The sequence below is a fragment of the Pararge aegeria genome, chromosome 6, assembly GCF_905163445.1.
Source record: "Pararge aegeria chromosome 6, ilParAegt1.1, whole genome shotgun sequence".
Lineage (NCBI taxonomy): Eukaryota > Metazoa > Arthropoda > Insecta > Lepidoptera > Nymphalidae > Pararge > Pararge aegeria.
Genome location: NC_053185.1, coordinates 17,178,835 through 17,193,516, shown reverse-complemented (window position 1 = coordinate 17,193,516; position 14,682 = coordinate 17,178,835). Strand labels below are relative to the sequence as shown.

Here is a 14,682-nt window from a genome sequence, read left to right as displayed (position 1 = left end):
ATCTGTCTGTGGTATCGCAGCTCCCAAATGGATGAACCGAATTTTATCTCGAGTGTTTGCAGTGTGCATTTGAAGATCATCAGCTCTTTTCTAGTTAATGACGGGATCTGACTAACTTCCTTATGTTCAAACGATTCGAAATTCGTTTGTTAGTTTTAAGAGTTTATTGTGTGATGAACATAAGAGTTTTTCAGTGTCTGGGTGTTTGTCTGTATATTTAAGTATTTAAGTCATCAGTTTTTTAAATTTTTACTTTTTTCTCCTTATCCTTACATAATATTATAATAAAAAACCCCCACCGCGTCTAGCTGTCTGTCTGGGCGCGAAAAACTACCAAACAGATTTTTATAAGCTTTTACAAATGAACACAGTGATTCATGAGAAAGGTTTTATTAGTTTATAACTCATTATGTTTTTCTGTAAATAGGCTGAAATATAACGACTGTTAAAGATTTTGGAAACAATCATACCTACCGTCTGGGAGATTTACTGGCGTGCGCCAAAATTATTAACTATACATAAAAATAAGGTACTACATGTTTAAAGTAATCATATTAGGTACTCGTAGTTGAAAAAAGTAGTTTAGTCACAATAACCGCTTTTTGTCCAAATTATTTACTGGTACAATCGAAATATCACGTTACTATTATGATATCGAACCTTATCCAAATAATTACTTTTAATCCTTAAATAATTAGTTAAGATTGATAATGTTCCTGTACATTCCACTTTTAAGTATTCAAATTGGTCCTATCGTCTAGAAGTTACGACGTGTATAAAAATGCTAAGAGTAGAAAAAATTCACGGTGTAAGCCATTCGAACCTATGGCAATTGGCAGTCCATTAAATTATTGGGTAGATACCTACACAATTTACAATTGAATTGTGATGCATTAAGATATCATTAAGGTATTATAAAGTGGAAAGATTTAATTGTGTTTGATTGACAAATTTCAACCATTTTTTTAATAACAGAACACTTTTCTCAAATAAATTAGAGATCGTTAAGGAAATTGCAATACTGTAAAAAAGAAGCAAAATCTGACTATAAAATGCGATATCTGGCGTGCGCTGAGAAAGCTATTGTTGATATTGACCTCATGAGTAAAGTATTCATTATTATCCAGAAACCAACCCCGGCTAAACTGCCGGTTTCCGCGTGTGAATTACCGAAATCAATGCGGACGAGGTCGAGGGCAACAGCTAGGGATCAATAAGGAAGCAAATAAACTGTAAGGCCGCCTTTTCTTCCTTTCTTTCGCCTTCTGTGTTTGTTTTTCTTCTGTTTCTTCAACTCGTACTGGTGTGCAAATAAAGAGTAAGTATAATTAAAATAAAAAAGGAAAAAAATGAAATGCGAGCCACTGTACCAACGAGTTACTGGGCTTGGCGCGGCATCAGTTAATCTCATGAAAAAAATACAAAACACATTATTCACGAAACTTGAATGTACCTAAACTTGTAGATAGAGATTAGATGAACAACGTCAAGATAACCCGAGATATTGGTCGGTTCGAGATTGATAAACCATCATCTTAGTTTTAGTTACGAGATTCTTAACACTTTTAAACCGCACACTGTTTGATTTGGATTTCACGAATTCTATAAGAAGAAAAATGAAAGTGCCCAAAGTTTTAAAATCACTTCGATATTCTTTAGTAGCGGTGAATAGTTTGTTTTTGGTAAGAGAAATGCAGTTCGGTCAAACGTAATGTTATGGAATGTTGAGATATATTAAATTCATGGTGTAGTTACGTAAATGCGATAAAGATGATTGGTGGATATGGGATCGCTAGGTCCTGGGTTCGATACCCGGGTTTCACCCATAATTATTGTAAGGTATTGTGATTTTCTGTTATAATTCTCCGTACTAGTACGGAGTTACAAAATCGGTTGTGTTCAGTGTACATCCGCGTGTCTCAAAGAGTACGTTTACTTCACTTCGTATCCGGTTACGTGTGGTAGAAAACCTTAAATAAAAAAGTTCAAAAACTGAAATCTGACAAGGGAGGGTATAATTTTTATAAAAATCTAAAACTGGGCTAATTAAAAACTGAAATCAAGTATTTATATTCCATAAAAATTCAAACCCTGATTTAATAACAGATCTTATATTTAGCAAAAAGGCATAGTCGGTGACCACCGTGTTTATAAAACTTGACTTTCCAACACTGCCAATAGTCAATGTGCAAATCTACCTATGTCCAGCCACCTAATATATGGCGATCGACTATGGCTTTTGGCATTATTAGCGGACTCAGAGTAGTCGTGTAAAATCTCACTAACCGCATTGGCGCTGCGTTGAGGGTCTAAAATGCTTTGAGACGTTATTAACGGCTGAGGATGTTGAGGATTCTTTAACAAAAAATATTTCTTACAGGTAACGGGATTTATCCTTCTCACAGTGGGCTTGATAGCCCTGAATACTTATAACCTATACGGTATTCTGGTGACCAGCAAATTTTTCACAGTTCCCAACTTCGCAATAGCGACCGCCGCCATTATATTTTTTACCGCAGTACTCGGATATTATGGAGCGATCTCTGAACAATTTTACTTTATAGCTGGAGTAAGTTCTATTTAAGAATTATTTAAAAAAAAAACAATTAAAAGTGGACAATTTATTTAAGTTTCATAGGTGCCGAACGCAGTTTTAAGTTTAACGAGTAAGCAAGCTAAAAAACTGGGCTACTGTTTGAAAATTTTCACGTATAATAACATTGTTATGTTCAACTTGGTTTCAAAAGCGAACGGTGAAATCATTTCTAAGATTTTGGCAGTAGGTAAGTAGTGCTTTTTGTGACAGAGCTCGTCTGGGGAACCATTGGCGTATTCGGTATTTAAAGATTCAACGTCGGAGCAGTAAGATTGACTTACTTTAATGATTAATGAAAAGAAATAATATATCCAACAGTTTGTTGTTTTGAATGATGATAATGAATAAAGAAACTAAACAGGCTGAAAGATTTATTCAATTCTAGAATGCAGACGGCTTCCTTCGCTGTAATATTCACATTAACTGTATCCCTAACGCCGTTCTAATGTAAAAGCGTTTATGTTTGGAGGCAACTGTGTTTCCTGCCCCGTATAATTTGAGTACCTTCAAGGCAAGAGTGAATAGGCTTTTTCTAGGCAAGCGTGCTCCAACTTAGACCTCATATTTGCTTTCTAATGACTGTCGTCAAGCGCTGGCCTATCGTTAACAAAAAAAAACGTGTGTGTACACCCAGTACACACACGTTAGACACACGAATGCAGAGTACCCAGCGGGGAGCCACTACGTACAACGGAAGGTTCCGGCCAACCAAGTACGGAGACAAGCCCTGAGGAAGAAGAAGAAAAAGAACAAGAAGACAAAAAGCTTCGTATGTTACCTGTCAACCCGCATTGGACCGATTGGCGGGTATAGCTATCCTACGTGAGACCAAACGTAATCGAATTAGTGGTCCAAAAATGACCCAAGATTTTTGGATCATTAATATGGTTGTACAACCAGATGTAATTACTTATTGCCAGATTCCTGTTAAGGTAATATTGGAACATTTATTTACAGTATGTCGCACTACTTGTAGTGATATTAATATTTGAAATAACGATTACCGTTTTGGGATTCGAGCTGCAAAACAAAGCCGTCAGTGAAATAAGAAGGCCTATGATTGAGAGCATGCAGCAATATGGTAAAATGGATGTCAGTATTGCATGGGATAATCTGCAAATGGGGGTAAGATATATTTTGGACAAAGCATGTCAGAGTCAAAGTCAATATATAAGCTTTGTTTGCAATACTCCGCGAAAAGCAGGAGAATCTGTATGGTTTTATTTATAATATCTTCAATCTTTATATCCCACACCAAATAGATCTTCGGCTGTTAAATGTTAAGACTTAACAATTATTATTCATTGTAAAGTCAACATCTCTTGTGGATGCTCCGGTGTCGGTGCGAAACGTGCGTAGAGAGTAGGTACATTGCCGATGATCTGTTTGGTGTGAAATATAAGGATTGAAGAAATTATATATTGCACCATACAGATTATCCTGCTTTTCGCGGAGTATAGCAAATTAAGCTTATAATATTGACTTTGACTCCGACATGCTCGCTAAAGTCGGTAATTTTGAATCAATCATTGATTTGTTATGTTAGTTGTTTGAGTAATGTGTTAAACTTTGTTATGATTTCGAGTTCTAATTTTACAAGAGTTTCATTCCACTTCCAGTTCGAATGCTGCGGGATCTCAGGAGAACAAGACTGGACTTTCAACAGGCTGCCCGTGAGCTGTTGCCACATTAACCCCGGGACTATATCGCCTTTCGAATGTACGTCCGGTCTAGCATACGAAAGGGGTTGTCAGTCGGTATTAGGCGAATGGCTCGGATACAACGCGTATGCAATCGGAGTAACGGCTGCTTTTGTCACTTGTTTGCAGGTATGTTTTAATCTCCAATTTAAATCGTTATTAACAATGGTTGTAGCATGATCTCTAACTATATATTTCCTGGATATGAAAGCTCAATTTCATATAGACTTCGAGAGATTTCTTATCAGTTGAAATAAAATTCTATGAACTCGAAGAAAGCAGTATTAGAGCTTTTTATGACAGAGCTTGTCCGGGGAAGTACTAGCACTTATTTCTGCCTCAAAGCAGCATAGTTGGGATGCTGTGTTCCGGTCTGAAGAGCGTGGTTGCCGGTGTACCGGCACATAAGGCTTAACAATGAGTCAAAAATCCCTCAGTGCCTGAAGACCAAAGTCTTCGAACAGTGCGTGTTGCCAGTGATGACCTATGGTTCCGAAACATGGTCGCTAACTATGGGCCTCACAAGAAGGCTCAGAGTCACTCCGCGGGCGATGGAGCTATGCTCGGAGTATCTCTACGTGATCTAATCAGATATGTGGAGATCCGTAGAAGAACCAGAGTTACCGACATAGCTCAACGAGTCGCGAAGCTGAAGTGGCAATGGGCGCGGCACATAGTTCGGAGGAGGGAAGGACGTTGGGGTCCCAAAGTGCTGGAATGGCAGGCGCACTGGTAACGCAGCGTTTTTCGGCCCCTGACTAGGTGGACGGATGACATTAGGCGCGTCGCAGGTAGCCGCTGGAGTCAAGCGGCACAAAACCGTGGAATTTGGAACTCCCTACAAAAGACCTATGTCCAGAGTCTATAGGTTCATATGATGATGATGATGAAGCTTAACACCTACGCCTTGGGTTGATGGATATATGGAGACACATTGCAGGACGTGTTTCTTGTAAACCCTGCGTATTACAAATGTTTTCCCATTTACCATCAGGTTAGTTATGTTTGGTCCGTCAATTGTAACTATAAAAAAATTATAAAGCGCTTTGTTTCCTCGTTTTTATACGCACTGTAAAGGTTTCGGATGCTCTTTTGGGGCTTCCGATTTCGCTGCCATGTACTAATGATTGTTGTTATTGTGATTTCTAAGTAGTTAGGCTTCGTACTTCCTTTCGAGGGACCTAATAACTTTTCAGGGCTATGTGAATTTTTAATGGAAGCAATTCAAACAATCTTTAGCGGTCAGGTAACCTGCATGCCTGAGAGTTCTCCCAACGTGCGTTCTCGAAGGCGTGTGAAATCAACCAAATCCACACTTGGGCGTGGACAAACTGAATTACGACCTCGACCTCTCATTCTGAAAGGAGACCCATGTCGTGCAGTGGACTAGGAATGGGTTAATGACGATAGTAATAATCCTTTATTTTCATACACTATTGTTAATACAAGATTTTTAACTAAATGTTTATCAATTAATATTAGCAATATGGCAAATGGCCGCGAACTCAGAAAATGAAATAAATTAAAACCGAACTAATAAAAACTAACACAAATAGTACATATTTAACAGTATAAAGTAAACAAGTAAAATTGTAGAAAAAATAAAAAAAAAGTTCAATAATAAACAAAACAACAAATATATATAACTGATTAAATGACATACTATTTATCTATTTATTTCAAACAGAACTCATTTGGCATAGATAAATCTAGCTGCTTCAATTTGTAAGCTAATGTAGAATTTCTTTAGCTTGTGTTTTAATACTATTTCGCTAAGAGTATTATCATAGGAGAAAGATCATTCCATATCTTGGCCGCAGCGAATCGATAATGTCATTAACTTCAAATAAAAAGTGAAAAGGCAACAATACATATCAAGAGTGACGGCAGTGAAGCGCTACTCTATAAATTAAAAAAAAAAAACGTTTATTTAACGTAGGTGGTCTGTTTGTGGGACTCTACCATCGGTTTAGAAGGCTGATAGAGAAAATTTAAGCAAAGGATGTTTTCCAACATCAACATTTTATAAATTACTAGCTGTACCCTGCCACGCTTCGACTTGGCACATTGTGATTGAATGGTTGAGAAAAATAGATAAAAACAATCCTTGATGCGTATCATGCTAAAATTTCAACTCGATCGGTGCTTTTTGAGTTTTTGAAGCGTACACAAACCAACATAATATTTATATACATATATATATATATATAGAATCAACGTTAATATTCAAACGGGCACTAAACACTTCATCAGTAGCCTCGAATGCGGGCTTTATACGATTACTATCATATGTCAGTGACTCTACCATGAGTTCAGAAGGCAGATTCTACCGAGATACCGGGGTCAAGAAACTTACCAGTTTTTCAACATTAATATTGAAAAATAGGTACTCAATACTACACTAGCCTCAATTCAGAGACTTAACTATTATGTTAGTGAACTGGGATGAACCGGGACTGAAGGAATAAAAGGAATAACGTGCTCTCTGAGGCACGGGGGTGGATATAGCTAATGGTGCCCAGCCCATGTATTTACAGTACAGCTTAGGTTATAAATAAATAATAAATATACTACGATAATACACAACACACATCGCCATCTAGCCCCAAAGTAAGCGTAGCTTGTTTTATGGGTACTAAGATAACTGATGTTAATTTTTAATGAATGATATACATAAATACTTAGATATACATATAAACATCCAGACACTGAAAAACATTCACGCTCATCACACAAACATTTTCCAGTAGTGGGAATCGAACCCACGGCCTGTGACTCAGAAAGCAGGGCTGCTGCAAACTGCGCCAATCGGCTGTCATAAAGGTTAGGTTGTAGCCAAAAGAACAATGCGCATTTGCCATTCAGCTTAAGACCCAGAAGTGGAAGTGAATTTTGCAATTATAACAAGTTCGGTTTTTGCGGCTCGCTTACAGTCGACACAACGATCTTTTTTTACAACAAGTTAGCCCTTGACTGCAATCTGCAGTGCAATGATGCAGTCTAAGATAGTAACGGGCTAACCTGTTAATCTGGGAGTATTGTACTCGTACCCGAAATCTACGCGACATCGACACCGGAACACTAAATCGCTTAGCGGCCAGTCTTTGCCGGTAAGCTGATAACTAGCCACCACCAAAGCCTCCCACCAGGCAAAAAATCTTTATTCTTACCTCATGATACGTGTCGGTGTAGTCTACTCATTTAAGCGCAGTGCGTATTGGCTGGAATGGGCTTTTGGTATGGGACGTGAGAATGGGATTTGATATAAGGAAGGCTTGCGTTCGACGACTACCATTTGTTAGTTACCATACATAGAATTTGAATAATACGCAATCAAACAGTCAACGAATTTATTTTCGCCTTTACAAAAATAAGTATTAAATATGGCGTTGGCCGTGTCGTTGCGTTGGGTCGCTCGCTCGGGTCTATCTGAGAACCCCGTAGTAGGGGCGCCGGCCCACACCAGTTTTCGGTCCCCGCGCCCCGCGCCGTCCCTCTAGCGGTCCATATGAACTAGGCGCGCGAACCCCATTCATAATATATGTATCTAGAAGTGGTTGGGAGGTGTTAGTCTAGAAGACTGACTCTTGCCTTGTCGGTGCTCAAGTTACCATCATCATCATATAATTAATCCATGGACTGGTAGCCCAATATACGGCACGGGTCTCCTCTCAAAATTAGAAAGGAATTGGCCGGATAAACCGTCACAACAAGATTTTAGGTCTTCGTTTTAAGGGCGAAGGAAAACATCTTGAGGAAACCTGCATGCCTGGTAGTTCTTTGTTAAGTTCTCAAAGGTGTGTGAAGTCTACCAATCCGCACTTGGCCAGTTTGGTGAAATATGGCTCAAACCCTGCTTATTCTGAAAGGAGGCCCGTGACCTGGCCGGTAAGAGGTCGGTAATGATGAATGTTTACGTACCGGAAAGCTAATAAGTAGGTACCCATGGTTGTACTTCTTTGCCTGGTTAGTAATGCGAGTCTATATTTTCTTTTTTATTGTTTCAGGTCCTTATAACAGCCGCAGCTGCTTGGTTAGCGTATAGATCCAAATTTGAAGAAGTAGAACTTGAAAGATAAATACCCATTTCCTTTAGATATATAATAATAAAGTTAATTTAAAAAAAAGGTAGTTTCTATATCGCAAATGCTTTCATTTGATACCTAGCTATATAATGAGATCTTTACGCGGGAATTATCATAGTATTAAAGGACGCCACGCAGCTATATCTATCCAAGGCAATCTTAGGCGTAAAGAATTCACACTTAAATTTCAATTTTACTTTATTACCGTTACAATGCGAGAAAATAACTTAGCAGGGCAAGGTATTATCTTCTATAGATTGGTTTTATATTGAAAACAAACTGTTGTTGTTGGGTGCCTTTTCTAGTGAGTGAGAAGAGTTTGATCATTTTTTGAAAAGATGGGCCGCTTTTGTTCTGAGTCCGCCATATTGGATTTAAAGTAATGTCACTTATAGCCCGTTCACAGTTATTTCACCTCTGACATTGCTCATAATACCATTACGCCAAATTTGCAGTTAAAGGTAAAATAACTGTGAACGGACTGTACATACGATGCACTGTCATCCAAACCAAACGTGTATGTGGTGGTTTTTAGTTCGGGTAAACGAGTCCCACATAACCTCTGTCCTACCCAAAAGGACAGAGGTTATGTGGGAGCCATAAAGCTTTTCCACCACGACAAACAAAAAAAAAAAAGGTTATCGGAGTAGATGGTAGTAGTAACACAAGTTAATCTTCATTTACCTTTATCATAATATTCGTTTATCTACATTTTTGAATTTGCAAAATAATATTTAAGTTAATTCATACTTATCTTCTGATGTAAACAGTCTTCTCGTTACTCCTTAGTGTAAAGTTTAGATTCTATATTATCTATTATAATCTAATTGTTAAGAAAATAAGAAAAACTCACTTACATAAAGATTTGTTTTTATTTATTTAATAGCAGTCTCTTTTTTAAATATTGTTTTAAACATACCATACACTAAAAAGTAATTTGTAGAAAAAAAATACCAATATATCAAATCATTTTTTAAGAGAGAGGTCACATTAACTTAACTGAACAGGATTAGCACATGTTCGAGAACACGTTTTTGAAATATTGGTAAACTTTTAGTGTTGACGATGCTTTTCTTTCCCTAATTGGTTCTAGTTTGAGATAGCAAAAATTTAGTTTTATGTTTTCGTAGTAGTGTTGCCCAAATGCAAGAACAAGACGAGACTTAGCCAGTCTTGGTCTTGGTCTTGCGCCAATACACCTGGTCTTGGTCTTGGTCTTGGTCTTGCGCTCCCAGTCTTGGTCTTGGTCTTGGTCTTGCAGCAAGAGTCTTGCAAGTCTTGCAATTACCTATTAGTCTATTACTATTTATTAAAGTTTACTTTAAATCTTAGAAAAACGTATTAGAATTGGAACATTGTGAGCTTGAATTAACATAGCCATAGTAAAGATCAAGCAGATTAATAAATAACTGAAGATTTGATAAGATTTTCGAAAAATCAACTGACCTATATGTCGTTTTCCATGGAAGTAACTGTTTCTTAATAAACATTTATGATTTATAAGCTTACATTTGCTAAAACATGTAAAAAAACAAATTAATTACAATAACTTGACTGTATTTTAAAGAACAATACTTATCTGTCTAGAAAGAGATTGAACCCTCAACTTATAAGAAATTTAATAAAAGAGTTTTACGATTTATCATTTATTTGAATAAAGCTGAAGAGTTCGTTTGTATGTTTGATGACAGAAGTTTTAAAATAAATAAATAAATCCTGAACGTCACTATACCTCCAAAGTTACTATTCCTCGTGGACGAAGTCGCGGGCACAGCTAGTAAATACTTACTCTCATCATCTCTCTCAGAGATATTCGAACACTTTTTTGCTATTTTTTCTTGTAAAAACTTAAGAAATATAATGACTAAATGTACAATAATAGTACCTAAGTAATTAGTTTAAAACCATATAAGTAATCAATATTATAATTACTTACTAGAATGAATTATTATGACATCTACTACCTATCCTCACCATTTTATCCTAATCATAATACTACTTGCGTGATCAGTATAATGTATTCATTTTCATTCTAAGCACTCTGAAACTTATTTATTCTTTGGAACACCTGTAGGTACTCTTAAAATTCGAAATTATTTTGCATGAATAGTGTCAAATGTTATGATTTCGGCGCGGCGGCAACGATTGTTTTAGATTTCAAAAGAAGCCGCCGGCGCGTGTATCATAACCATGTACTTCCGAAAAGCGGCAAATTTCTTTGAGAAGTAAGTACAAAACCTTTGATGCCGCATTATCAAAGTGCCGATGGTTAAAACATAACTATGCATGCACTCAGTTTGATTTTAATAGATATTTTTTTATTCGCTATGTTTATGGTATTAGTCGTAATGCGCATAGGTCCAGTTTTTCATATTCTTTGATATAGTTTTTTGCGTCTCATAGAATTCCTAAGCGTACCTACCTACCTATACACCGAACTGTTACACCTAACTACTCCGTGAAATAGCGCTAAGTCCTAGCTGCAAGACGCAAGAGTCTTGCAGGCTATGTCTTGTTCTTGCTCAAGTCTTGCACGGTCAGTCTTGGTCTTGGTCTTGCTAAAAATACGCGGTCTTGTTCTTGGTCTTGGTCTTGCAAAAACGCAAGAACAAGACCAAGACTGCAAGACCAAGACTGAATTTGGGCAACACTATTTCGTAGATAGTGCGCGTATGTTTTTGTTTGAAATTGTATTTGGGAGACTATATATGATGTTATTTTTCTTATTGAGGCGCAGGTTTTTAATGCGTATAATTGATTAATATTATCAATTTTCGTCTCTGCATACAATTTATTTATTCTCACCTTTGTTTTTTAGTACGATACAGACATCCCTCGACATCCCTAATGGTTTTCGACTGTCAAAAAACAAATAAGTTAATAAACATTGGCAATCTTTAGTAGACCTAGGAAATTTTAGCTCTAGAGCAGCGTGGAAGGCTTCACTCTTTTCTACTTTAGATTACACCTTAGAGAGGGCGTAAAGGAAGGACAAACAAACAACCGCACGTAATATTAGATTTATAATATTAGATTCGATACTCGAGTGCTTTTGTGTATATTCGTACTAAGGTATCTAACGATATTAGCGTTCCGATAAAATCAATACATTAGTCATATGACAATCATTATCTGCGGGCAAAATATTATCAGCAAAATCCATTTGAGCATTCGACAGCCCGCTTTCGGTACATCATAATAGTCTAAAGTTTAATTATATTACGCAGTAAGTAAACGGATAGTGGTACTTAGTACGCAAAATGAGGGCTAATTACCCTGAAGTAGAATATAGCATGGAATCTACCCCATTTCAGTGGTTGAAAATGAAGTTGAGACAAATGTGGTCGTTTTTGAACTCTACAAGTTTTCTGATGTCGACGGCAACAACTTTATTAATCGTAAGTATTTACAGTTTTCATAATAAGTATATGTAAGGATGTAAACAAAGCAGATATAAGCATAATATATAAGATAGGAATATGCAAGAAAGTGGCTATAGGTACATATTTTACGATCGCGTTGGAGTTGTGATTTGCGGTGGATCTTAGAAATGGGAGGTTTCGGGTTCCCACCAGAGACATTTTGGGAATTTATAATTGCCAAATTTTTGCCGGTTCCGGGGCACGGGAGTCCTCTTAGAATAAGAAGGGTTTAGGCCAGAATTCACCGGAAAAATTGGCCGGTTGGAACCGGCTCCCTGCGACTCGTTTGACGTCATTTTTCCACCGCGTCGGGAGTCTACGCTGCGTTGCCATACGGCGCAACCTCGGACTCCGACGTCCATAGGTTCTCCTAGCTTTGCGTCCCGCCCATTGCCACTTCATCTTCACGACTCGTTCAGCTGTGCTGGTAACTCTGGTTCTACGGAGATGGTCAATCCAAATTCCTGGTATTATTTAAAGATTTTTTTTTCAGACTACCGGTTTATCACTCCTGACATCAGGGATCGTCTTATTAGTAATCGCTGGCAAATACTTTATATTTCTGGGCGATTCTTTCTTCGTGCTCCCGATATTCATCACTGCTGTCGCTGTCATAATCTTCTTAACGTCTTTACTCGGATACTACGGTGTGAAATTAAAAAAATATGATTTAGTCGTAGCGGTACGTCAAATCATTTATTTGTTTCTCAATTAACCTTTATTTGACTAGCATTTATTTTTAACTAATCTGCGACTGTTTGTCCCTAAAATTACAGAGAGGATTACTTTTGTTAGCCTATCTTAACGTAGTATAAAACAAAGTTGCACCCACTGTTTGTACGCTTAGATCTTTTAAAATATACAACGGATTTTATGCAGTTTTCCGCAATAGATAGAGTGATTCTAGAGGTAGGTTTATATGAAGTAAAAATGAATATTGGAGCAGAGAAATAGGAAATAAACTAATAGATTCGTGATGCTATGTCGTAACAAACATTTTTGTTGCAATTTTTTTTTTACTTTTTTTCTTTCACAATGAGGTAGCCCTTTACTGCCATCTCACCTGTTGGCTAAACCTTACGAGCAATAGACGGTACCATGGCATTGTATTATGGTTCACTCCAAACTGCCACAGATTATTACATATAGTGTGTGTTTCAAATTCGTTTTTAAAAAATAGAAGAGAGACCTTAGGAAGTCGGACAATTATAAAAATAGCAATTAACTCTCCATAAATCTCTCCATCTTTACAGTATATCGCAATACTAGTAATTATATTAGTATTTGAAATAATAATTACCATTCTTGGATTTGAACTGTCAGATTATGCTTACAGTAGAAGAATTATCAACTACCACATGTTTGAGTTAATGAAGGAATATAAGATTGGATATGTTGAGGGATATGAAACTGAGTATTGGGATAATATGCAAAGCGAGGTCTGTATTTTATTCGATGGACTTTTTTTCTTTTTTAATAATTATTTTATCAAAGTAATGATATGATTGTTAAAGACAAGTGAGAAAAAAAGGACTAAGGTTGATTTACCTTAGGTGACTACCCATGAAGAGTTCTATAACTTTCAACAACAGTTACATTTTAGTGATCTTCAAACAAACTAGCTGAATGTAAAATAAAAAAAAAAAGCTTAGATTTTTCAAACTTGTCATATGAGTTGTTATGTAAACAACTTTTCATTGCTTTATAGTGTTAACAATATAGTGTATGTTTTAAAAATAGAACAAAAACAAATGTGTTTAAATAAATAATAAGAAATAAAATATTAATTTTATATAAAATATATTTCGAAATATGATGCCACAGACGAACACACACACATACACACACGGACACGTCAAACTTACAACACCCCGTCGTGTTTGCGTCGGGGTTAAATTATTTATTCTTTATTAATAAACTTATGCTTTTATTATTTTTTAATAATTTAAAAGCGATCTTTACACTAAAAGTTATTGAAAGATACAAAACATTTAAAAACATGTTATTGTTAGAAGGTACTAATAAGTGTTTGTGTTTTTAGTTAAAATGCTGTGGTTTCAATGGTGTAAATGACTGGGGTTCCCAAATACCACTTAGTTGTTGCCATATACCCAGCGGATCTCAGACGCCCTTCCAATGCACATATCAAAACTTATACCAAACCAGTTGCAGAAATAGATTAAGGTGGATGATTGCAGATTTTGCGTATGCCATCGGAGTTACCTGCGCCATAGTAACTTGCCTACAGGTTTGTTTCACAGCTTTATATATGTGTATTGTATATTAGAATGTATTTTATTTATTCACTGTATTGAATAACCAAAAAAAAACGGTTTCTAAAAGGCGGACTAAAGCACGGTGCTAAAGCATTTTGTACCTGCGAACCTTCGGACGTGCGAGCAAAACGAGAGAGGGTGTGCGTACTTGTGCACATATTTATATATATGACTAGCTTTTGCCCGCGACTTCGTCTGCGTTTGATTTTGTTTTTAAAGTATTCAGTATCACTATATATATATGTATAACATGTGACTGTCAATTAATTATAGACAAATAATTTGCAATAAAATAAAATTGCGTCTATAATTAAAGATCTAAGCTATCCTATCTCTTAAGTTGGACCAGACTGCTCATGGTGTGCCAATTTAATTTAAAATCGGTTAAGTAGTTTAGGAGTCCATCGCGGACAAACATAGTGACAGGTGATTTATATATATAAAGATATCGTATTGGGTAGGAGCTCGACTTCACTTTCGGGGGGACGAGTTGGAATCCAAGCACGCACCTGTAACATTTTTAAGTTATTTGCGCTTTAAGTAATTAAAATAAAACTTGCTTCAACGTGAAGGAAAACATCGTAAGGAAACCTGCATGCCTGA

At 36.6% G+C, this 14,682-nt stretch overlaps 2 protein-coding genes across 2 annotated transcripts; both read left to right on the top strand.

Annotated features, from left to right (window-relative positions):
- Nucleotides 1–1,548: 1,548 nt before the first annotated feature.
- Nucleotides 1,549–8,375, top strand: LOC120624709 (leukocyte surface antigen CD53-like). Its single transcript, XM_039891389.1, has 5 exons — nt 1,549–1,682; nt 2,381–2,569; nt 3,554–3,721; nt 4,216–4,425; nt 8,304–8,375. Exons 1-5 carry the CDS (start codon nt 1,617–1,619, stop codon nt 8,373–8,375), a joined length of 705 nt encoding a protein of 234 aa, XP_039747323.1. The 5' UTR covers nt 1,549–1,616.
- Nucleotides 8,376–11,559: 3,184 nt separating this feature from the next.
- Nucleotides 11,560–14,090, top strand: LOC120624312 (leukocyte surface antigen CD53-like). The gene is made up of 4 exons (XM_039890777.1): nt 11,560–11,779; nt 12,297–12,485; nt 13,057–13,242; nt 13,845–14,090. The coding sequence occupies exons 1-4, from the start codon at nt 11,642–11,644 to the stop codon at nt 14,088–14,090; spliced, it is 759 nt and encodes a 252-aa protein (XP_039746711.1). The 5' UTR covers nt 11,560–11,641.
- Nucleotides 14,091–14,682: the final 592 nt, after the last annotated feature.